This window comes from Osmerus eperlanus, chromosome 21 (assembly GCF_963692335.1).
Source record: "Osmerus eperlanus chromosome 21, fOsmEpe2.1, whole genome shotgun sequence".
In the NCBI taxonomy this organism is placed as follows: domain Eukaryota; kingdom Metazoa; phylum Chordata; class Actinopteri; order Osmeriformes; family Osmeridae; genus Osmerus; species Osmerus eperlanus.
The window spans coordinates 12,582,429-12,607,567 of record NC_085038.1 but is presented as its reverse complement, the minus strand read 5'-3'; the positions used below and the strand labels follow the sequence as shown (position 1 = coordinate 12,607,567).

Sequence of the window (25,139 nt, the reverse complement as noted above, 5' to 3'; positions counted from 1 at the left end):
TAAACTAAATTACATTTTTGGGTGACAACACTTTTTTACTAATCTTTACCAGGGGTGCCAATCATCTGTACATAATGACATTCTTCTGTATGTGTGTCTCTCTTTCTCTGTCCTGTGTGTGTGTCCCAGAATACTGAGGTGGGGATGAAGGAGGTGTGGTATGGGCCCAGGGTGCTGGTGGAGGGGGCAGACGCCGAGACCTTCCACGAGGGGGAGACGGTCACCTTCATCAACTGGGGCAACATTGTCATCACCAAGATCCACAAGTAAGACTGTGAAATCAAACTGTCAACTGCATGTCTGCTGATGGGCTATATATACAGATTAGGGTACAAACAATTTGTGATTGAAGGTGATCAGGGGTTAAAGGGGGGGGGATAAGAATAGTTGGGGAGACTGAATTTGTTGAACTGCTCTCCAGAGACGCGAGTGCTAAGGTGTCGTCCATGGAGGCCCGTTTGGACCTGGAAAACCGGGACTACAAGAAGACCACCAAGATCACCTGGCTGGCCGAGGCAGACCGTGCCCCTCTACTGCCCACCGTGTGTGTCAACTACCAACACCTCATCACCAAGCCTGTCCTGGGGAAGGATGATGACTTCAAGGCCTACATTAACCACCAGAGCAAGGTAAGGGGTGTGAATTGATGGGTGTTGATTCAATGTCTCCCCCAATATCTGGATCATGATTTGATCGTGAGAGATGATTTGATGACCTTGTGCTCCACTCCTTTTTTACTCCCCCCTTCCCCCTCTCCTCCTCCCATTCCTCCATCCCAGCTGGAGGAGAAGATGCTGGGAGATCCCTGCCTGAAGAGCCTGAAGAAGGGAGACATCATTCAGCTACAGAGGCGGGGCTTTTACATCTGTGACCAGCCCTATGAACAAGTCAGGTTAGTCCGTCACTTAAGAATGCTCAGCTTGAGTGTGCGCACACACATGGAAGAGACGTTAACTAGACAGAATAGGAATACGTACAAAATCTATGTTATATATTTGACGCGATGGATTGAATTAGAGCAGGACTGGTCAAAGTGAAGTAGAATGAAGATTACGTTTTATAACATTGCAAATTTATTTAATCAACATGTTACAAAATGGATTGTGTCATGTAAGCATGGATATTGTAAATGAAAGGGAAGCCAGAGTTTATGGCCAAAGGTGTAATGACGCAGGAAAATATAAGAAGATGAAGTGTGAAGAGAGAGAACAATGGTCCACATTCCCTTTAATACCCAACCATCATCCGTGAAAAAATTGAAAAAACTTCAAACACAATGAAGTGTGTGAAACCTAAAGTAAAACTTAATTTAGGATATAAGAGGTGGGGACAAGGTGTCTTCCAAGCTACACTTTCGTAGGATAGATAAGAAAATAGATGTGATCTACAACCCCAATTCCCAAAAAGTTGGGACACTGTGCAAAATTTAAATATAAACAGAATGCAATGATTTGAAAATCTCACAAACTCATGTCATTCACAATAGATCATTGAAAACATAAATAGCAATTGTTAATTGCAAACAGGTCAGTAACATGATTGGGTATGTAAAGAGTATGCGTTTTGGGTGCTGGTTCGGAGCCGGGTGCTTAATCTCGAACCAGTTCTTTCTCTTTCGACAGCCTGAGAACCGGCTCCGAACCAGGGAAAATGGTTTGCAAGTAGCACCACATCGGAGCTGGGCTAGAGTGGGAACCAAGTAAAGGCCGATTTTATACTACTCCGTTTTCACGGAGACAGACACAGGGAACGCCCTCTCCAATGTGGAACGCCCTCTCCAAGCCTCTCGGAGAGCTCTACGTGCACCTCCTGATTTTCCTGACTGTCCGTCCGTCATTTTACGGACACCCCTTGGCTGTGATTGGTCCGTATTAAGAACCGCTTGCGTCAGGGGCGGGGTTACCGTGACCAACAAGACGAACAGAATCCTTTGACCACCATTGCTGTACTATTGAGCCTATATTTAACACAAATGTAATAGAGCACTATACAGCAAAAGTTTATAAAATGTTGCGCTGATAATGCCAGTGTTGTCATACTGCTGCGAGTCCAGGGTATTGCGCAATAGCCAAGAACACACGCATCTCAACCTCACGTTCTTATTGTTCTTCGGATTGATAAACAGCCTTTGGACCATATATATATATATATATATAAAGGCCTTTATATATCTATGCTTTAGACCAGGGGTCACTAATTGGCGGACCGCGGTCCGGGTCCGGACCCAGGCGGTTCCCTATCCGGACCCGGACCTATAACCGATATATTATTATGGAATTAATTCATTTTGACTGAACGTTTCCATTTTAACCGGCACATCTTTTTGTTCCAACTAAATGTGGTTTCTATCTTACTTGTCCACGACAAAGGTCCTATCAGGAACTTTAATAACGGTAATCACCATGACAACTCACTCACTGAAAGTTGGTCGCAACCTCTGTGGGTCAGGTTGTGTGTGTCATTCGCAACAACGCAGGCTAATCGATTTCCTAACAGTACCTGTTTCTTCCTTAGCGAAAAACATGGCGTGCTCTAAACCCGGCGAAAAGTTGATTCCAAAAATACCTAATTTCAGACAAGTATGCATTTGTGATGCCGGTGAGGAGCACAAAACCGATGTGTTTAATGAGACGGTTGCCCTTGTCAATAGTGGTAGCTAATGGCTAATGTGAAACGTCACTATCATGGCCGTGGGAACTAGGAGTCCTGTAGCACCCCCTGACAGCACGAGAATTTCCAATGATATGACTTGAAAATTCACCACCGCGGCACAGCCCAGCCCCGCAGTAGCGGACTGGCCATCGGGAGCACCGGGAGAAGAATAACAATGGAAAACCAGGCTAAGAAACGTAAGGGTGGGGCTGAAAAATTGAGACAAAATTGGTCTCGCATGCTACGTGCGCTTGCATTAAGTATCCTAGCGTTCTCACGAACTAGCATCACATCAAACAGAATGTGCATGACCTATTTTTACTCCCAGTCCGTCCCTACCGCCCTGCAACATTAAGAACCCCCCCCCCCCCCCCCCCCCCATGGACACTTTGAACTAAATTACCCCCAGAACTCTGAGGTAAGGGCCAGAAAAATAAACCATAATTGTTCCGGACCCTGGACTGAATGGACATTTGGTTGGTGGACCTTTTGGGTTTCTAATTGAGTACCCCTGCTTTAGACGGTCTCTGCTTTGTGTTTGGCACTGCCGCGCTAGCGTTGCTGGGAAAGATGAGACGTATACAGTGACGTTATGATGTGGCTCTGTGGTAGCTCTCTAGTATAGCCCGTGGAAAAGCAAACCGGTTCATAGAAGGCTCGCAAATTGAACCGGCTCTAGCACCAGCTCCAAACTAGCTCCCGGTTCACTTTGGTGGAAAGGGGGTATTAGAAAGGCAGTCTCTCAGAAGTAGGGATGGGCAGACTTTGAATATCTCACCATCTACAGTCCATAATATAATAAAAAACTATTTAGGAGATTCTGATAATCTGGAGAAATCTCTGTAAGACAAGGGAGAAAATAAATTCTGCAGGCCTGTGATCTTCAGGCACTGCATAAAAAAACAGGCATGATTCTGTAATGGAAATCATTGCATGGGCTCAGAAACGCCATAACTCATTGTCTGTGAACACAGTTTGCCGTGCCATCCACAAATGCAGGTTAATGCTCCATCATGCAAAGAAGAAGCCATATGTGAACATGATCCAGAAACACAGACACTGGGCTAAGCTCATTTAAAATGGACTGAGGCAAAGTGGGAAAACTGTTCTGTGGTCAGATGAATGGAAATTTGAAATTATTTTTGGAAACCATGGACGCTGCATCCTCTGGACCAGTGGTTCCCCACCCTGGTACTCAGGGCACCCTGTCCTGCCTATTTTAGATGTTTCCCTGCTCCAACATACCTGATTCAAATGAATGGGTCGTTATCCAGCTCTGCAGAAGCCTGCTTATGACCATTCATTTGAATCAGGTGTGTTGGAGCAGGGACACATCTAAAAATGGCAGGACAGGGTGCCCTGAGTACCAGGGTTGGGAACCACTGCTCTGGACTAAAGAGGAGTAGGACGGCTTGTTATCAGCGCTCAGTTCAAAAGCCTACATTTCTGATGGTATGGGGGTGCATTAGTGCTTGTAGAATGGGCAACTTGCACATCTGGAAAGGCACCATCAATGCTGAAAGGTAAATACAGGTTTTAGAGCAACATTTGCTTGCGTCCAGGCAACATATTTTTCAGGGAAGGCCTTGTATATTTCTAGCCTGGGTGCCAGCCGAACTTAGCCCCGCCCACAAAAAATGTTGGTTGGGAAGTTGGGTCTGTTGGGGAAAAACTATGTCCGAACGAGCTGTTCGGACCAATCAAAATGTCAGGGCGGGCTTTATACAATGACGGATAGATGATCAACAGTAACGTAATCAACCACGTCACCAAAGAGCACTTGGGTTGAATTCGTTTTCAACAAACATCATACTACGTTGCTCTGATTGGTTGTAGGTCTATCCAATTGAGCGAAGAGGCATTTTTTTCCGGGTTCGGTTGAAACACGCCCCATACTCACAGCCCAACGGAGCGGTATCAGACTCATATTCTGACTAGAATTATGAGTATGACAACGTCAGGCTAGCATATTTCAGGAAGACCATATTAAACCACACCCTGCATCTTTTACAACTGCATGGCTTTGTAATAGAAGAGTCCGGGTGCTGAACTGGCCTGCCTGCAGTCCAGACTTTTCACCAGTTAAAAACATTTGGTGGATCATGAAACAAAAAATATGAAGACCCAGGACCGTTGAGCAGCAAGAATCCTGTATAAGACACAAAAGGGACAACATTGTCTCCCACTGGTCTCCTCAGTACCCAGACATATACAGACTGTTGTTAAAAGAAGAGGAAAAGCCACACAGTGGTAAACATGGCCTTGTCCCAACTTTTTTGAGACCTGTTGCTGCCATCAAATTCTAAATTACCGTACTTTTTCCTTAAAATTGTACATTTCATCATTTGATGTTTTCTATGTTCTATAGTGAATAACACATGGGTTTATGAGATTTGCAAATCATTGTATTCTTTTATTTTATTTTACACAATGTCCCAACTTCTTTGGAATTGGGGTTGTAATACAGAATGTCTGCTGTGTGTCTGTTTTTTCTGTTGGTTGTTGCTCGCTTCAGTCCCCACAGCTGTAAGGAGAGCCCCTGTGTGCTATTCTACATTCCTGATGGACACACCAAGGAGATGCCCACGGCTGGTTCCAAGGACAAGACCAAGGGCCAGGTCTCCTCCACAGTACGTTCCAGAACCCTGTCACTAATACTACACACTGGAGACATCTATCTGGGACAGGACCTCTTGCTGCTAATTGTTTAGGAATAAAACATTTTATGGTTAAAATGTTTGTCTTTCTCAATTTCTATAATATAATATTTGTATAGTCTCTTTCCACATTGGTCTGTATGCTTGTCTTCATATACAGATCCATATCTCTCTCATCTCCATATCTATTTTTATTTCTATATCTCCTCCCATAGCCTGTTTCCAAATCCAAGGCAGCCTCAGCCCCAGCCTCGACCCCGGCCCCAGCCCCAGCCCCAGGGGGAGATGTGTTTTCCAGCATTGTGGCCCAGGGCGAGGCCGTTCGCCTCCTCAAGGCTGCCAAGGCCCCCAAGGAGGAGGTGGACAAGGCCGTACAGCAGCTTCTCACTCTCAAGGTCAACAGATGAACGGATTTCAATACTGCTGTTTTATCTTGATTTGTAAATATTATGTAGACTGGTTAATTAAATTCTTGATAGGTTTTCCTTTGTTTCAGTTCTCATCTTAAGTGACCTTCAGTACAATAAAATCTCTGTCTCCATCTCTTCTACTTTTTCTCTACTCTCCATGAACAGGCCAAGTTCAAGCAGCAGACAGGCCAGGACTACAAGCCTGGCATGGCTGCTCCTCCCAGCTCCAGCCCCGCCCCACCCACCCCTTCCTCAGACTCAGTCTCTTGTCCATTTGCTTGTGTGGTCGAGCAGGCGGAGCTAGTCAGGAAGCTGAAGGCTGAGAAGGCTCCTAAGGTAGCACTTTCTTTGATTGTGTGGATTATTTTGAACCTTACCAGAGGTAAACTGGTGTTACTCTAATTTATATATTATAACTAACCATTCCAACATGACCATTCCCACCCCCATAGGACCAAGTGGATGCCGCAGTCAAGCAGTTGCTAGCTCTCAAAGCCGAGTTCAAACAGCTGACTGGCCAGGAGTACAAACCAGGGATGGCCCCCCCAGCCCCAGCCCCCAGCCCAGCCCCCGCGCAGGCCGTCCCAGTCTCAGGGTCCACAGACCTGTATGAGAGGGTGACTCAGCAAGGGGATCTGGTCAGGAAGCTGAAGACTGAGAAAGCCCAAAAGGTGAGGAAAGGCAGGCAGGCAGGCTATGGTAGCATGGGGGTAGAATAGTCTGCCACCCTATGATCTGTACATCCCATCCATGTTCCTTAGTACTTTTCTATGACCCCCCCCCCCCATCCTTCCTCTTGTCTCTTCTGTTTCCTTCTCTTTATGTTCCTTTCTTCATAAATTGCTACCTTGCTCAATATTTCACAGTTATACAGTTATATAAATACTCACTTTGTCAATGCAATTCTTCCCTATGCTACTTCTGCACTGTACATTTTCTCTGCTTTTTTTATCCTCTTTCCAACATTTTTCATCCTCATCTTTCATTCTCTCTCCATCTTCCTCTTCTCGTTCTTCCCCTCCATTCCCCTCCTCTCTCTCCACCCAGGATCAGGTTGATGCAGCAGTAAAGTTGCTGCTGGCCCTGAAGGCAGAGTACAAGCAGTCCACTGGCCAGGACTACAAGCCTGGAGCTGCCCTTACTTCTGCCCCTAAATCTGCCCCTGTCCAAACTTCCCCTGTCCCTGCAGCAGGCCTGGACGTCTATGAACGTGTGTCTCACCAGGGCGAGCTAGTGAGGAAGCTGAAGGCAGAGAAAGCTCCCAAAGTGAGGCCCCAGTCTATGGCTTTAGAATCCAAATTCTTAATTGTTCTCTGATATTCGTAACTGTATTTTCTTCTTCTCTGGCCTCCTACTCCTCCATCCATACTCCTCTCGTTCTATTTACATCCTCCTTTTTTCCTTACATTTCCCCTTTCATCTTCTCTTTTTGTCTTCCTCTCCTCTTCCTTTCATTCTCCCTCCTCTCCTTTCCTTCCCTCCATCCCCCTCCTCTCTCTCTCTACCCAGGACCAGGTTGATGCAGCAGTAAAGTTGCTGCTGGCTCTGAAGGCAGAGTACAAGCAGGCCACTGGCCAGGACTACAAGCCTGGAGCTGCCCCTACTTCTGCCCCTAAATCTGCCCCTGACCAAACTGCCCCGGCCTCTGCAGCAGGCTTGGGCATCTATGAGCTTGTGTCTCAACAGGGGGAGTTAGTGAGGAAGCTGAAGGCAGAGAAAGCTCCCAAAGTGAGGCCCCAGTACAGCCCAGTATACTACCTTTATACAACCCTGTCCCTGGAGACATTCAGTCCTGCTGTTATCAGCTCCAACTATAATCTAGCCAACTTGATTCTAATAGTTAGGTGTTTTGACAAGCTTAAATAGGTTAGTTATAAGTGGCATCTGAGTAAAAGCTTCAGAAGGATAGCTCTTCAGGAACAGGATTGAAGTGTAAACATACCAGAGAGCAGAAAGGGAACACATTTTTAACACATCGCCTTTCTGGTTATACAGGTCTGTCCCATATGACTTATCCTTTCTATCTCTCGCCTTTTCTCACTTCCTCCCTTCTTCTCTCAGGACCAGGCGGAGGCTGCAGTGAAACAGCTTCTGGCTCTCAAAGCAGAGTACAAACAGCAAACAGGACATGACTACAAACCTGGACTACAAGCTCCAGCAGCCCCTGCTGAGGCTAGTCTCACCCAGTCCGCACAAGGCCCCTCTCCCCAGTGCAAGGAGTTGTTCTCCCAGGTTGCCCAACAGGGGGAGCTAGTGAGGAAGCTGAAATCAGAGAAGGCTCCCAAGGTACAGTGGAGGGCTATGTTGCAAGCTGACCTTTACCGGGGGTGAAAATGTAAATTAAAACAAATAACTGTTCTGATAACGTGACTGAAAATGAATTATTGACAGCCTTTGCCCTCCCCCACACACACTCACAAACACACACATACACAGGACCAGGTGGATGAGGCGGTGAAGACCCTTCTGTCCTTAAAGAACCAGTACAAAGCCCTTACTGGTGAGGACTACAAACCACTGTCGACCACTGGCACACCTGGTGCCGAGGACAAGAACCGCAAAGAGCGTGAAAACAAGACCGAGAAGCAGGGAGGAGGAGGAGGAGGGAAGAAGGGGAAGGGAGACAAGCCCAGTCAGGGGAAGGAGGCATTAATAGGAGGAGGAGCAGGAGAGGGCCAGGCACCCAAGAAACAAACCAGGTGAGACACTAGTGAATGTGAGGAAATCGAGGAAGGGATAGGACCATGGGTTATAAATGCTATTCTAGACTAACATTGTGCTTGCTCTCTCTCTTTCTATAGGTTGGGTCTGGAGGCTAAGAAGGAAGAGAACTTGGCGGACTGGTACTCTCAGGTAAGTGTGTATCTCACTTACGGCCTCACTTTTCAGATCTCCTTGGTGTTTCAACCAAGCCCCTGACCTTTTACCCTTCATCCAATCCCTGAACCATCTCCTTCTCACCTGTCATCTACTTCTTGACCTTTCACCCCTGACCTCTCCGCCCCATCTGACCCCTCACTGTGCTGCAGGTGATCACCAAGGCTGAGATGATCGAGTACTATGACGTGTCTGGCTGCTACGTGCTGAGACCCTGGTCCTTCTCCATCTGGGAGGCCATTAAAGAGTTCTTTGATCGTGAGATCAAGAAGCTGGGTGTGGAGAACTGCTACTTCCCCATGTTTGTCTCCCAGGCCGCTCTTGAGAAGGAGAAGTCCCACATCGAGGACTTTGCACCTGAGGTGAGGAGGATGTTGTGAGAGAATGTGAGTGTGTTTAGAACTTTACTCAACGCTTTCTCTTAATGTTCTTTGTTTTTTAACACTATTTACAGGTTGCCTGGGTAACACGGTCAGGAAAAACCGAGCTAGCTGAGCCCATCGCTGTCCGACCTACCAGCGAGACAGGTCAGACTCTCTCTCTCTCTCTGACACACACACCACTCTTGATTACAGACCCTCATCCAGTCTTTGTCCCCTGCAGCCATGTACCCAGCCTATGCCAAGTGGGTCCAGTCCCACAGAGACCTGCCCATCAAGCTGAATCAGTGGTGCAACGTGGTGGTCAGTACCTGCTCTACTTCCTGCCTGCTCTCTCTACACTCAACGTCTTACGGAGGACACGATGTTTGAAGCAAGCTGTGATTAATGCAAGGGTTCATATTACGCCCACATTCTGACTTATTTTCTCCTTTCTCCAGAGGTGGGAGTTCAAACATCCCCAACCCTTCCTGAGGACCAGGGAGTTCTTGTGGCAGGAGGGACACACAGCGTTCGCCACCAAAGAGGAGGCAGCCGAGGAGGTACAGCTGGCTAGCTGGATGCTAATTACCCTACCACTTCGTGTTTGCCTCTGTTCTTGTATATCTTTACCTTGCTGCTTCTGTGTGTGCGCACCCTATACTCACTTCACCTAATGTTTCCCTCCCTCCCAGGTGTTACAGATCCTGGACCTGTATGCACGGGTGTACGAGGAGCTGATGGCCATCCCAGTAGTGAAAGGCAGAAAAACGGAGAAGGAGAAGTTTGCAGGCGGAGACTATACCACCACTGTGGAGGCCTTTATTTCAGCAAGCGGCAGAGCCATCCAGGTAACATCCCCAGTAGGGACAGCGGGTCGAATCCCACAGCTATACTGTACATGTGACATGCTCTGTGACCTGGAGGGCAGAAAGCTGCTGGCGATAGCGGCTCACACCGTTGAGACGCAGCAAAAGCCGGCAAATTGACCTTCCCACGTTTCTTTGGATCACCTCTCAGCTAAAGTAAAGGAAAGATATGGACACAAACTGCAAGTGTTGGCGTCTAACACAACAACCCAACTATTTAGCTAACTAGCTAACTTTATCTCACTGCGACCAACTGCAAGTGTTGGCGTCTAACACAACAACCCAACTATTTAGCTAACTAGCTAACTTTATCTCACTGCGACCACTGCAGTTGGTCACCTCGATACACAACAAACTATGTCAAACCGATTACATAAAGATGTGTTTTATGGCAGAAAATACCATAATTAATATACATGTGTTTAACTTTACTTGTGCTTAGCTTTGATGAAGTGTTCGCTCCAATATACGTGTATATTTGGACGGCTGCCATTGTATGCCCTCCCCGGAGACAGAGGTAGCATTACATTTAAAGGCACAAATCCACAATCTTCTTCTCTCTATATTTTCTTTATCGGACGGAATTCTGTAGAAACCCAGCCCAGGCTTGTCTCCTCTGCAATTAGTGCATCCGATAGCACAACAACTATCCGGAATTATTCCTAAACAAAAGCAGCAGACTCAACGTAAATGTAGGACTTTATAATGGGTGGCGGGCAACGGAAAGTCTTTTTTGCCCTCCAGGGGGGCGTGTCCCTTGGAATGTGACGTCACGTGAAAACTATGAATAGTCTCCCAATTCATTCTTAACAACGCATGATTTTTCTCCTCCTTGCTTGTCATCTTCTCTTCCTCCTCTCAGGGTGCCACCTCCCATCACCTGGGTCAGAACTTTTCCCGCATGTTTGACATTGTGTTTGAAGATCCTAAGAAGCCCGGGGAGAAGCAGCTGGCCTTCCAGAACTCCTGGGGGATCACCACAAGGACCATCGGCGTTCTTACCATGGTCCACGGAGACAACATGGGTCTGGTGCTGCCACCAAGGGTAGCATGTCTGCAGGTACCCCCTCCCTACACAAACACACGTGGCCTTTTCAACTGAGACTTCAGCCTGATGCTGGGGACAGATCTCACATACAAGAAAACATGCATATGCACCGACACACACACATCCTTTTATGGTGTTGTACACGTTTTCTCTCCCACCTCTTCCAGGTCATCATTATCCCGTGTGGCCTCACAGCCTCCCTCCCCGAGGCAGAGAAGGAGGCTCTCCTGGCCCAGTGTTCCAAGTACCTGGCTCGCCTACAGCAGGCCCAAATCCGCGTCAAGGCCGATCTCAGGGATAACTACTCCCCTGGTTGGAAGTTCAATCACTGGGAGCTCAAGGTAAAAAAAAACGTGGGCTAGAAAGGCACCACACTCAGCTGGTAACTTGGCTCAGGCCTGGTTTAAAATACTTTGAGTAACCTTCTGAAAAATATCAGAACAGATATCAGATAGGAAGAGTACTACTTGGCTCTAGGTCTCTTCCGTAATTCATTTCCCCCTTCATCGTTCATCCTTAAATATGTTTTTCCGTCCATCCATGTTTCTCCCTCTCTCAATGCATTTATACCTTCACTCTACTCCCATCTCTCCCTCTCTCCACTCCTCCTTCCCTCTACTACACCTCGCTCCCTTCCTCTTCTTTCTCCCTCTCTCTCTCACTCCTTCGTTCCTTCCTTCTACGGTCTCAGGGTGTGCCTATCCGACTTGAGGTGGGTCCTAAGGACATGAAGCAGCAGCAGTGTGTGGCGGTGAGGAGAGACACTGGGGACAAGATCACCCTGCCTGAGTCCGAGACGGAGAAGAGGCTCCCCCTGCTGCTGGAGGAGATCCAGAACAACCTGTACACTCGGTAGGGCACACCACACACAAGAAGCTTTTATGTGAATTCACAACACCCATGGGTGCATGTAATGCTGTCCCCTCCACACTGCCAAGCTGCCTGTTGCAGCTGAGATGGAACTGAGCTCTGTCATATTTATTTTTTACCAGTATTTAGCAGGTCATGTCTGAATACTGTCATGTACCAGCCTGCCAAACTTAAGCACGGGGGAGTACTTGTAATGTAGATGTCTAGTCCACTACTACTTTTGCACCTTTCTGACCTGACAAAACACTGTCAGGGGTATTTGGTACATCAGAAAATGCATCAAAAGCATTCATATTTAACTATCTCGCCAGTACACGAGTGTTTGTACATACATTATCAAGTGGGTTGGCAACACTTGTCTTACCCCAAAGGACACCAACGCAGTCATGCCCGGCAATGTACAACCCTTTTTAGGTATTACACCTATTCATTACATGTGCTGTAGATTCTAGCTGTTGCTCAAACTTTGAATGCTTGATACAGTTTGGACAATGGCTGTTTGGGTACTAGGTGGTCAGATTGTACTTATCTGGTAGAACCTCTGGATTTGACAGTGAAAATAAGACTATCTTCACCCACAGCAGCACTTTTGTCAATGGAATATGACACGTTGGTCAGCAGAATTGAGGGCAACAAGTATTTTCTAGTCTCATTCTTGTCCAGTGTTGCCTTTTCCCTTCCTCACACTGAATATCATTTTTCTGTTTTGTTTGTTGTGGTGTTAATAATACATTTGACTTGTGTAAAGCATTTCTAAATACTAGACGCTTCACAGAGTGAACACAAGGTAAAATAATTTAATAAGTACATGTAAAAGCGAGAGGAATGATGAAAATGGAAGGAAGGGATGTTGGATATGATTGGGGAGGGTGTTCCAGAGGGAGGGTGCAGCAACTCGGAAGGCCCTGTCGTGTAGGCCCTGTAGTGTAATTGCATCTGCAGAACTGGTGCATTGGGTAGGGCGTGGTGGAGGAGGAGATGGGAGAGGAAGGGAGGCTGTTTTTGACTTGACAGGTGGTGAGAAGTGTTTTAAAGTGTATCCTATATCTAACTAAGACAGTGGAGGTTGTGGAGGACGGGTGATGTGAGATGATGGAGATTTTAGATGTATTGCAGTTGAGTTTGAGAGACTTCCGTTGCATCTATGAATTCATGTCTGCAAGGTTTTGGAGGAAGGGTAAGTGTCCTTGGGTTTCTTGAAAGGTGCTGTCGAATTAAAGAGTATTTTAATCATTAGCCTAGCTGTGGAAACGGAGGCCATGACGGCAGAGGATTTGTCCAGGATGAAAAGGAGGGGACCAAGAGCTGAACCCCAGGGGACACCATGGGTGACTGGGGTGGTGGGGGATTTGCAGTTGTTTATGGAGATGTATTGATGACTGTCAGAGACATTTTAATTAAGCCAGGAGAAGGGGTTGCTGGTAATGCCAAGGGAGTACTGCATGCTTGTGAGGAGGATGGAATGGTCGATGGTAGCAAATGCAGTGCTAAGATCGGAGCAATTAGAAGTATGAGGATGCTTAGGAAGCCAGAGCCAACATTGTTCTTGGTGATTTTCAGCAGGGAGGTTTCTATGTTGTGTTTGGAGCAGAAGCCGGATTGGAAAGGTTAACTAGAGTAGGGTGTGCAGGGCTCAACATTAACATTTTTTGGCACTGGCCCCACCGGGCCAGTGGGTTTGAAACTTACTGGCCCCAAGACCATTTTTACTGGCCCCCCCTCCAAAAGTTGTAATTTATCATTGTTACAACAAAACCAAAGACTTATAAGTTGTGTTATTCTGTTAACATGTTTAACCATTTATTAAACACATCCTGGATATAAAAAGAACAAAAATGAAATCACATTTCTAGTGATAAAAAATAAAAAGGTAATAGTCAGCAAAACAATTGACTTTTAACCTCAAACGTGACGTGCTCTCTTCCCTGCTGACAGCCATCTCTCTGCACAACTGAAACCTCTGGTCCCTCAATGCTAATATATAAAAGCTTCCATAGCATTTCATCAGTATGATACTAAGTACCCAAGTCGACACCATTCTTCTGCTGCAGTTCAATAGCCTGGGGGAACGAGGCGAACGGCTGGCCCGTCTTAATTACGTGATATGCCGTTGTTATAAGTCGTGCAATAACACGATGGGCATCTACATTTAAATTCCCGACCAGCATAGTCAACGGCCTGGAAGATGGATTGTCAACCATCCGCTTAGCTGTCACGCAAACCAGGTGCTGTCTGCTACTGCTAGCATGGCTGGTCAGGTATTGTTTTCGAAAATTGTCGGTGCCTCTGTAAAATGTAAAAATATCCACTTTTGTCTGCTTTAGACGGGAACATACGACAAACGACAAAGTGCATCTTCGTTCCATAAAAAAGTTGCTTCCGTTTGAGCTCGTAGCTCTACTTTGCTGCCATCTTCACTTTATTGTCTCGCGCCAGTTGTTAAAAAATGTATCGAGATTAGAGAATTACAATTTGACAACCACTCGTCACTCCTCAACTTGATTTGCCAACTGTGCGCCCCACGAGCTGCAAAGTTATTTATGCATTTAGCAGATAGCAAAACATATGAAGGATGTTAACTTTTACAATGCAATTTTTTTTTCCAATCAATAATTTGCAGTGGCCCGATCGGGCCAGTGAGTTGCTAGTTTAACTGTCCCGACGTTACTTTTTACTGGCCCCGGGCCATCGGGCCATCGTTATTGTCGAGCCCTGGTGTGCTTGCTTGCGTCGGTTGCAGACGGGTCCGTTTATTAACTGTAATTTTTACAACTGATATTTCCGTATGTTTTATATAAAAATGCATACTTATTATTTATGAAGATTGCATAGATTTAAAAGCACACATTTGTTGCTGCTCATTTACAATTCAAAATACAAAGTGAAGTGTAGAATGAAACGGTTGTCTTTTCATTTCCCCTGCAAGAGGGAATAGTGATAAGCTATAGCAGCCTCAGTTGAAAAGTTGGATCAAACAAAGATATTGGGCAATCCGGTGTAAAAATGGTCTTAACCTCTATGACACGTCACCTTAGGTTTTTCCCTTCTAGTGATATTTTCAAGCATTTAGCCTACTCATATTGCATTCATTCATTAAGAACCCCCTTTGAAACAAGCTGAACAACCTTTGAAACAAGCAATTGTGTTGTCACCGGCAGTATTTCACATGGAATCGCGATTCAAACAGTACCATCTGCTAACTGAAAATATGCCCCCAATGACGAAAATAAGCTTGACATTTATTAGGGGGAAATGGCTAATTCAAATGAAGTTTGCTGGAAGCGATCATTGTCAGTAACAATGCCAAATGCGACCATTTGGTCTCAGTCTAGAGCCCTGCGTGGAGAAGCTAACCCCGGTAAATTGTGCTACGAGCAAGCTAGCCTAGCTGCTGCTGCTATTTCAATTTCAAGTTTTATTGTCAGGTACACAGAACAACACAAGGTCAGACTGGCCACTGAAATTCTTGGGACAAGACAACGCACGCAACCTAACATAACATAAGTACTAGGAACATAATTACATCTATGATAAGCTCCAATAAAATAGAATAAGATCAAAATAAAATAATAGTAATAAACATCCTAATATACAAAAAAACTTGCTCAAGGAGGTTTGCGGTTAATTACACCCACACACCATATACATTCAATCACAAACACACTCATCGAATGTACTATATACACACACGTTACCTGTTAAACACAAATGTGTGTCTTTCTGTGAAACAGTGCATCTCTTGTGTCTGTGTCCCAGGGCATCAGCTGACCTGAATCAGCACATGGTGGTAGCAGACACAATGGAACAGTTCCAGAAGGACCTGGACCAGGGCAGGGTGAGTGGAGAGAGGAAAGGAGGAACACGCGCTATACATGCTGTAACTCATTTAGCTAATAATGGATTTGACTAATTGATTAATTTTGGGGGTAGGATGTGGCTGTATACTGTGTTAACTAGTTAATTACTAGTTTTAGTTGGTTGATATTATTGCTGATTATCTCTCTTGAAGTACTCCAGAACAAGTAGTCTATGAGACGGGGTTGAAATGTTCTTTCCATCTCTGTAGATTGTCCAAATCCCCTTCTGTGGAGGTATTGAGTGTGAGGACTGGATTAAGAAGACCACAGCTAAGTAAGTCACAGAGAACAACACCAAGTATACCTGTATGTGCAGTATATGCCCCTAAAAAGGTTTAAATCCCCTACTTGCTCAAGGCCTGTTTTCATCTTTACTTTTAATCGCGACGTAGTTAAGGCGACAACGTAGTTAAGGCGGCAGGCGTGTGTTGCTTAGGCGGCCACCTTAACTGAAAAGTGCTGTGGTAAACCCTGAGATAAGATCATGTGTACTGACCACCTGCCTGTCTCTCATCCATCCTCCACGATCCTCTATCTGCCCCAACTTCCTCCCCTTCTCTTTCCTCCTCTGTCTCTTGCCCCCCACATTCCTCCAGGGACCAAGACCTTGAACCCGGGGCCCCCTCAATGGGAGCTAAGAGCCTGTGTATCCCCTTCAATCCCCTGAGGACCCTGCAGCCTGGACAGACCTGCGTCAGCGGCAAGGAGCCCGCAAAGTACTACACCCTTTTTGGACGCAGCTACTGAGGTGGAGGAGAGAGGATTAATGGATGGATGATCTCAATAGGCTCTTGTGGTGTACTTTCCACTTCTATTCTCTTGGTTAAGTTATTTTATATGGATATTGATACAGAAGGGAGTCAGTGTCGGGGTGTCTTGTTTTTTAATCAGCACAAGATTTATGGGGAAATAAAAGTAAATATTAGATTTTTGTTTTCTGTTTCTGGTGAATGAGAGGAAGCAAGGGAAGAAATCCACTAGAGGCTATTGAGACTCACCAATGAGAAAAAAATTATTGTTGCACTCTAGTATTTACTTTTCCCTATGTGTTCGTTAGTCACTTCAATTAAATAATCACCCGGTCTGTCTAGCAAGCAGTAAATGTTTACAGCTTGCCAGAGAGACTGGGGTAACTTACTGTCCTCAATTTTTATAACTGGTGATCTGACCTGTAGCCTCAACCACTTTCACCCTATCCCCTTCTAAATATCTCAGGACCTTCAGAAGGACACAGACACAAAGTTTCCCTGGTGCAAATAAGGTAGAGCCCTAGGCCCTGGTCATATTCAACCATTTCTGTCCTTTCTCTTTTCCATTCAGTCTTCCTTGGGGAAATTACTGCTCCAGGGTAGGTGGATTGGTGATTGGAGTGTCACGGGATGTTTTTATTTTTTGCCTTTTTAGTCAAGGTTTGATCAGACAAATGGTTGGAAGGTGTCTGCGTTATTTAGATTGGGACCTAAACAGAGAATTGTACATCAAGGGAGATTATCCATTGATTTTGGGCCCTTGGCTAGGCTTTATCTGTGTATGAAACTTGATGTTCTCAGTGCCTGTTGTAACAACCCCTTTAGTTTACTGACAACCCTTTGACTGATGTGGGTGGTGTGCACTGGGTAATAGGGACTGTATCTACTTCATCTGAATCCACTTTACTCATAGGAATTCTCCAAACATGTAATTATGTAATATCATAAATTACTGTATATGTTAATATGCTGGACTGTTGAATTCCTCATGGCTTTTCCCTGTGAATTGCAGAACTTGTCTACAAATAAAGGGTATTTGAAAATGCCACTTGTGTGATTGGTAAAGTATGGTTGATTTATATCTAGTGTTAAGAAAAATGTGGAACGTGGATTAAATCGTCAATACAAGCAAATGTTTTCCAAATGGAGCTAATAAATTCAAATTATTTGTGGAATGATTCTTGAAATGGGACCAAACGGGGTGAAATATTAAAAAAATAAAACCTTGTGCTGAGACACATTTAACTTATTTAAACGTAATAAGCTAATCTTTTGGTAACTTTTTTCCCAGTGCCTTTTTCACTTTGCCTTTTGATTTTTAATGCTAAGTAGGCGTACAAGTTGGTAGAACTTGCTAAATTGGCTAAAACAATTTATGTCCGGTTTGATTGTGGTGATCGTGTTAATTGTTGTTTTGTCCTACTTTGTTGGGCTGTAACTGTGCTGTAGGTCTCAATAATCATTATATTCAGGGTTGCCACGGGTCTGGAAAGTAGCTACTTGAAAGTGCTTGAATATACCGAGCAATGAAGAGGTCCTTAAAAGTGCTTGAATTTAGCCTTTTTTTCCGCCAGATTTATCACGCGCTCCCCCAGCTCCTACTGACTAAATCCAAAAATGTTACATAAAAATTATCTTTAATTAGCCAATGGATAGTAAATTGTTCGAGGCAAATAATACGTTTAGCGCAGATTTCAGTGACGCACCGTCGCTTGACTACGAGTTAACATGACTTGCTGCTATGACAATTATACAATTAGTTATTTTGCTGCTGCTCAACAACACAAACGGAGATTTTAAGATTTGTTCAGATTATTCTTGCTCTTCTAATCAGCTCTGCCAACTGCGAAAAAGCCTTCAGAACCCAAAAGAGAATAAAATCAGATGCCCGCAGCAGTCTCACATCCTCACGCCTTTCAGACCTGATCTTCATTTCAACAGAAGGCCCAGAGCTTCAGCAGTATGATCCATCATCAGCTGTGGAGAGGTGGCTGTAGTCAAGTGGCAGAAATACATTTGCTAAATATTACATCCATATGCAACATAAATAATAATTCAGACAGATAATGTAGTCTTGGGAGGAGTTGGAACTTTGAAGTGAAACCCAGAATACGGCTAACAAACAATTTATAAAATAATAATAGAAATAATTAATCTTTGAAAAGTGCTTGAAATGTATCAAAAGAGTGGCAACCCAATATTGCAGTTTATCATGGTACATCGACTTGCACAGACCTCCGACCCTGCTTGCAAATAATCGTCACACAATCCTACCCAACTCCTCCCACTGCAAGTTCAAGCCTCTCTAGCACAGACAGCCGTAGGCCGACGCCACTCAATATCTGAGCGTACTGTCAAAATTTGTTTGGTCGTTCCTCCCTTGCTGCACCTTGGTGTTGTGCCTACCTAGCCGCATAGACGGGACATACCTTGTCTCTCTGTTAGCCCCCGCAAAATGACCGATCAGGGATTGTCAGACGAAGCGGTTGCTGCAGCTTGCAAAGATGGAAACGCCATTACTAAAGTGAGTCATTGGATTTTTTTTTAGCTAACTACTAGACTAGCTAACTTCTCATGAACGAGTCGGCTGCCGAGCAATGGGCCTGCTACTGACACGCTAGCCAAACTTCGAATTCCAGTTGTACTTCAGTGTCCGTTCATAAGTGCATCGTTAAAAGCAAGCTAGCTGACTAGCCCGAGTAGCTAAACCAGAGCAGCTAAATATTAGCTAGCCAGGTAAGAATAGCAAAAGTGAGACCATAGTGAGTTTTTTTACCGCTACCAGCTGTTAGCTGTTATATGTCACGATTAATGCAAACGTTGGGGATGTAGGCAGGGACTCTACTGTATACGAACTAGTTGCTCTGCTTGTTAGTAACTCAACACAAGTGACATTTAGTTTGGACTTCGGTAGGAGGCTCTCCTGATAAGCCCTGCCAACTCTGAAGTTGGAGAGGAAAGGACGGAAGAAATTACTCCTCTCACAGACATAGATGATAGATAACTCCACAGTCACCGTCAGGGACGTCTATTTTCTTTCTTAATATCATGCACTTACTCACCCCTCCCGCTGCACACCCTCTGTGACACAGACAGAGAGTCTGTGTGTGTGTTAAACTACATGGCCAGTAGGCCAGAGGGCAACTCTTTCGCATTATCCCTATATTACTGATGCTTGCCTGAGTATTTAGCCTTGACCAGATGCGTTTCCACTCAACAATACAGTGGTACCTTCAAGTTGGAGCAAAAAAACTCATGGACATTTTAAACATAAACAATGTCCTGCTCTAGATCTGGTCTGAATGAAGAAATGCGAAATATTGATTCACATGATTAGAAATGGCTATTTTGGTGACCTGATCTGGAAGGATCTGTGTGGTTCCAGGATTTTATGATGCAGCAGACCATGCTGAGGGTGAAAGATCCGGTCAAATCCCTGGACTTCTACACCCGGATCCTGGGGATGACGTAAGTAGCACACTGTGGAGTTGGGGATGAAAACGGCAACCTACGTTTACCATTAAACCAAAGGCAAATACCCTGAATAAGTGAAACAATACAAAAGTATATTAGTATAACATAAACAATTATTAATAATTATTGGTGACGTCGTTCAATCTTCCTGTTACTTCCTGTCTCCAGGCTACTGCAGAAGTTTGATTTCCCTTCCATGCGCTTCTCTCTGTTCTTTCTGGGCTATGAGGATAAGAAAGAGATCCCTGCGGATGTGAAGGAGAAGACTGCTTGGACCTTCTCCAGAAGAGCCACCATCGAGCTCACACAGTAAGGGATGGGATTGGTTTAACAATATTATTATTTATGCTGGTTGATGCATCAAAAACTCTGGTTTACAGACTTGTAAATCAGGCCATCAAGACACATTCTTACTCAGGACTTGAAATTAACTTTTTTACTTGGTGGCACTTTGTGCTCCAAACCTTAAAAAGTTAGCAGCACCCACTGAATATTAACCCTCGTGCTGCCTTCGGGTCACATGACCCAAAGGTTCATAACGAACCATCGTTGTGTTTACCCAATTTTACCCAATACAAAAACAAATTAAAATTATTTTCTTTTAACCTTTGCAATGTGGGGGGTCTGAGACAGCCCAACGGTTAAAAGAAAATGCTTCACTTTGTCTTTGTATGCGGTAAATCTGTCGCAATACGACGGTGGGTCACAATGACTGATGGGTCAGAATGACCCGAAGATAACACAAGGGTTAAGGAGCACCACAACAAAAAAAATAATGTTATAGTTGTATTTTGCGCGCTAGTTAACTCCCTGTCACTTGACAACGGAGCGCAGTTACAAGGTGTGACGACGGCTAATATTAACCAGAGCCATTGAAAAAGAGAGTTGCGACACTCCTTGATCTTACCGACACACAATCACGTGGTTCATGTACAGTGAGGGATTTTTTTTGTTGATCCCCTGCTGATTTTGTAAGTTTTCCCACTGACAAAGATATTCAGTCTATCATTTTAATGGTAGGTTTATTTGAACAGTGAGAGACAGAATAACAACTAAAACATATGGAAAAATGCATGTCAAAATTGTTATAAATTGATTTGCATTTTAATGACTGAAATCAATATTTGACCCCTCTGCAAAACATGACTATTGGTGGCAAAACCCTTGTTGGCAATCACAGAGGTCAGACGTTTCTTGTAGTTGCCCACCAGGTTTGCACACATCTCAGGAGGGTTTTTGTCCCAGTCCTCTTTGCAGATCTTCTCCAAGTCATTAAGGTTTCGAGGCTGACGTTTGGCAACTCGAACCTTCAGCTCCCTCCACATATTTTCTATGGGATTAAGGTCTGGAGACTGGCTAGGCCACGCAGTAACTTTCGTGGATGTTTGCATGCGCCACTACCCGGGAACAGTCAGGTAGTAGCGCGTGCCAACATTTATTTTTGTTTCAAAATAAAAATATTATAGGGAAGGCAAAACTTATTTAAATTACATTTCAATGATATCATGGTTACGGTATTTAAATATTTCAGAGATTCCTCTGCATACTACTAGAAGGGGGCACGCGTACCATAGTTTGAGAAGATGTCTGTTGTCTGATGTCTGTTGTTCACAAACCTCAGACTAGACATACACACACAAACATCATTATAGTGGTTGAAATACAGTATCAAATGTACAATTATTAAGCTTCTGCACTTCATTTGATCCCAGAAGACAACAGGGAGATAGCGAATAATGGTTGGCTGCAGCATTTGGATGCACCAATCGGTCTGAGAAGGGAAAGTGGGGGAAGAGAGGACAAGACTGTGAGGAGATTGAGAGTGGCATACCAGGAGCCAATGAGCCAATTCAGTGTCCAAGTGAGCCAAGAGTCAGTGTCGATGTGAGCCAGTGATGAAGACCTGAGGGAGGAGTTAAGAAAACTTGTAGCTCAGACAAGAAGGTTTCAGGCAGCCCTAAAACGTCAGAAAATAATGAATGTGGTCCTATGGGAAAATAAAATGTACCGTATTTTTCAGAAATAAAAATATTTAGAATTCGCGTCTAAAGGTAAATATTATTTAAATCCCGGGCAATAGAAAACATACATTACGCACTTACATACTTTCGTTTTCAAAGTGTGTTACACAACGGCATGCCTATAATCGTGCATTGCTTGGTATCATTGTTCCCTTATCAAGTGCGGCATATATTCCAGTGCGGTTTATACTCAGATTTACAAACACAAACCTCCCATTCTGGTGGGGTGAGGTTAATAGAAAATGTGGCTTATTTTCCGGAAAATACCGTAATGGAAAATACATTTACTGCAATTTTATCAAAAGATCAGATAAAAGCGATCGATATGAAGAGTAAGAGGGGCATGACATGGGGAAGTTACATCCTTCTGTTTTGCTACTGGCTCAAAAGCCTACAAACTGCTTCAGGACATGGAGATATTAGGGGAGGAGTTTGACATGCCAAAGATAGATGGCCTGACCGAGATAGAGGGGCGTGTACGTACTCTGGATGAGATGGCAATCACACCAAGTGTGGAGCTGCACCTGGGAACAGGGTAGCTTTATGGGGACATGACGTTACCTGGCCACACAGGAGAGGCAACACATAGACAAGGTGGAAACAAGTAGTGGCAATTCCAAAAACCTGTGAAGTAAGCATGAGCATTAAAGTTATTAGCTAGCTGCAGTTCTTTTTACTGTGATCATCCACACTTGTGCTGCTGATCTTATCACCTTGTCATTGATCATTTGCATTGATGCAGTACAGTACCTAACAAACTGTGTATGACTGAATTAACCAAGGAACAACCTTGATAAACACAAACTAGCCATGTTATCTAGTTGAAATGGCTACCGTTCATTGTAATCAGATGTATTACCCTATTAAGAGAATTTTAACTTTGTATGCCTAAACTAATTTGACAGTCTAAATGTAAGGCTGCTGACATCTGGTTATGGTACGAGTACTCTAGCTACTGTACAGTGATGGCGTTGCTTATATTAGCTACTGGTACTAGTCTAACAAGCTATTATCTTACAATAAACGTACACTAAAGCTGGATATATGAAATACCACTATTTACTAAATTGATAAGGGGTCCACTAATGTGTTGAAATATTAAAGTGATTTGATAAATTTACCAGCTAACGTGCTTCGGTAACACTGAAAATTAATGCGGTTAAACTTTGGAACTAAGCAACGTTTGCTACTATGGGTCGGCCCTTGACTTGCATTACTTCCACATACCTCGATTACAATGGAAGTGTATGGGAGTGTCGCAACTCTCTTTTTCAATGGCTCTGATATTAACCAAATTATCTCAAATCTGCATTAAAGTTTAGAACTTAAAGATGAAGTTGACGTGGTTATGTAATGTTGGATAGAATGGTGGATCAGTCACTGTATCAGCTCACAGCAAGCTGTGTTAAGAAATTAAAATAGGTTGCACCATACCAATTATCTTCACTTGCACAAATGCTCTCAAATATATTTTGAGATCACACAGACGCAATTTGGGGAGCATCTCAAGCCCTCTAACTAATCTGCTGTCTTATTTTTCTTCTCTCTCCCCTTCCTCTTTCCTTTCTCTAGTAACTGGGGCTCTGAGAATGACGACGGACAGTCGTACCACAACGGTAATTCGGACCCCCGTGGTTTTGGACACATTGGAATTGCCGTGCCCGACGTGTACGCTGCCTGCAAGCTGTTCCAGGAGCAGGGAGTCACCTTCGTAAAGAAGCCTGACGATGGTAATTCGGACGTCTTTGTCAGTCCTGAACCACAAACTAACATTTTCATTCACTGACTTGATGCTTTTATCCAAAGCAGAATAGTGCATATAGAAAGTACAGAAGAAAAGTTATTAGAATTCTGGGGCACAGTTAGAAGTGAGACACTTCGTATCCTAGAATTCAGGAACATACATACAGCATGAGTCTACAAGATTAGACTAGTTATTTTCAGATTCTTTGTTGCAAAAAATCAAATAAAAACACAGATCAACCATATTGAGTAGAATACTTTTTGTAATTGATCATTTGCATTGCAATATTATTTAGTCAAATACTAGGCTTTATCTCTAGCTGCAAAACAAGTTCAATGTATAGTTCAACCAGGTAGCAGAAAGTATCACTATTAGTTGACTAATGCAGTACACAACATGCATCATTACAGGTTGCTTGATGCTAAGCATTTCTCAATAGGTTCATAGTATGACCTGTTGTCAACAAAGGAGGGAATCCTTCAGTCTGAGCATTGTTTACGCTCTCTTTGTCTCTCTTACTCTTGTCTAATCCATTTCTCTCTGCCAGGTAAAATGAAAGGCTTGGCTTTCATTCAGGACCCTGACGGTTACTGGATTGAGATCCTCAGCCCCAACAACATGGTGTCCATCACCTCCTAGACAAACCAGCTCACCAGACCTCTTTACCTCACACAGCCCGACAGATCGAGAGACTGTCACATGGCCTACTAGACAATTCAAGGCAATTGCAAAGAGATCATGAAAACGGCAAGCCTGCTATGGTGAATAACGGAATAACAGAGCTGCATGACACTTGGACTGTGGCCTGGCAGTAAATGGCTATGGAATTGGACAATTAAAAAGCGGTGGGGTAAATAAATAGATACCTATCTGAGTTATAACCCTGGCATTGCATATGTATAGAATGTCTATTTTGTTCTATTTGTACCTTTTCAAAGGTCATCATGCGGTGCCATTAAAGATGGATACCACTGTTAACCTGCCACTTGTATCCATACCTTTTGTGTCTGACAGGTAGTCATAATTATAGACTTTGCTTGCTGGCTGTGAAGGCACAAACGTGTGTGTATGTCAGAGAAAGTAAATTACAACCAAATAGATGATCTTTGAAAGAATGAACCTGAGTGGACTTAAAGCTCGGATGTGTAATCGGTTCCAGATTTATTTGTGTTATACTAGTTGGTCTCTTCACATCCTGATAGAAATCAACATCATTACATTCGGCCCAAATGTAACGATAGGATGTCCTTCCTTGTCTATCAATCTATATTTGCACACCGCCATGCAACATGTTTGCGCGGACAATCACTCGTCATTAATGCGGGTTCCTTGTTATTGTGCAGAGCAAATGTGACAATGGAGGGTGAACCACAGCAACCTTTTGTCCTGAACCACAAATAAATGCAAATACTGTATTAGAAACATCAACAAATATAAAACACGTCTGGATCAACAGCGGTCTAAAAACATAATCAACATAGGCGTTAATTTTCCACGTTGGAGGCAACTGCGGGAGTCAAAGGATATAAAAACCGACGCCATGGTTGCTGCT

General features: G+C 44.1%; 2 protein-coding genes across 5 annotated transcripts in view; both read left to right on the top strand.

Moving 5' to 3' along the window:
• The window catches only part of eprs1 (glutamyl-prolyl-tRNA synthetase 1), a 35,293-nt gene extending 17,777 nt beyond the window's left edge, over positions 1–17,516 (top strand). For 2 of the 4 annotated variants that reach the window (XM_062447694.1, XM_062447693.1), the window contains 23 exons: positions 130–266; positions 422–629; positions 780–892; positions 5,168–5,282; positions 5,525–5,704; positions 5,885–6,055; positions 6,172–6,390; positions 6,767–6,985; positions 7,229–7,447; positions 7,781–8,005; positions 8,156–8,418; positions 8,521–8,572; positions 8,749–8,958; positions 9,051–9,123; positions 9,200–9,279; positions 9,417–9,518; positions 9,651–9,806; positions 10,687–10,884; positions 11,040–11,213; positions 11,564–11,724; positions 15,499–15,577; positions 15,809–15,873; positions 16,196–17,516. In XM_062447694.1, the coding sequence (XP_062303678.1) occupies positions 130–266; positions 422–629; positions 780–892; positions 5,168–5,282; positions 5,525–5,704; positions 5,885–6,055; positions 6,172–6,390; positions 6,767–6,985; positions 7,229–7,447; positions 7,781–8,005; positions 8,156–8,418; positions 8,521–8,572; positions 8,749–8,958; positions 9,051–9,123; positions 9,200–9,279; positions 9,417–9,518; positions 9,651–9,806; positions 10,687–10,884; positions 11,040–11,213; positions 11,564–11,724; positions 15,499–15,577; positions 15,809–15,873; positions 16,196–16,346 (3,570 nt within the window). In that variant the 3' untranslated portion in view covers positions 16,347–17,516. The remainder of the gene's footprint in view (positions 1–129; positions 267–421; positions 630–779; positions 893–5,167; positions 5,283–5,524; positions 5,705–5,884; positions 6,056–6,171; positions 6,391–6,766; positions 6,986–7,228; positions 7,448–7,780; positions 8,006–8,155; positions 8,419–8,520; positions 8,573–8,748; positions 8,959–9,050; positions 9,124–9,199; positions 9,280–9,416; positions 9,519–9,650; positions 9,807–10,686; positions 10,885–11,039; positions 11,214–11,563; positions 11,725–15,498; positions 15,578–15,808; positions 15,874–16,195) is intronic. The other 2 variants (XM_062447695.1, XM_062447696.1) reach the window with 2 other exon arrangements.
• Positions 17,517–18,633: 1,117 nt separating this feature from the next.
• On the top strand, positions 18,634–24,565 carry LOC134007935 (lactoylglutathione lyase-like). Its single transcript, XM_062447697.1, has 5 exons — positions 18,634–18,872; positions 19,734–19,816; positions 19,991–20,131; positions 23,416–23,573; positions 24,135–24,565. Exons 1-5 carry the CDS (start codon positions 18,804–18,806, stop codon positions 24,224–24,226), a joined length of 543 nt encoding a protein of 180 aa, XP_062303681.1. The 5' UTR covers positions 18,634–18,803; the 3' UTR covers positions 24,227–24,565.
• Positions 24,566–25,139: the final 574 nt, after the last annotated feature.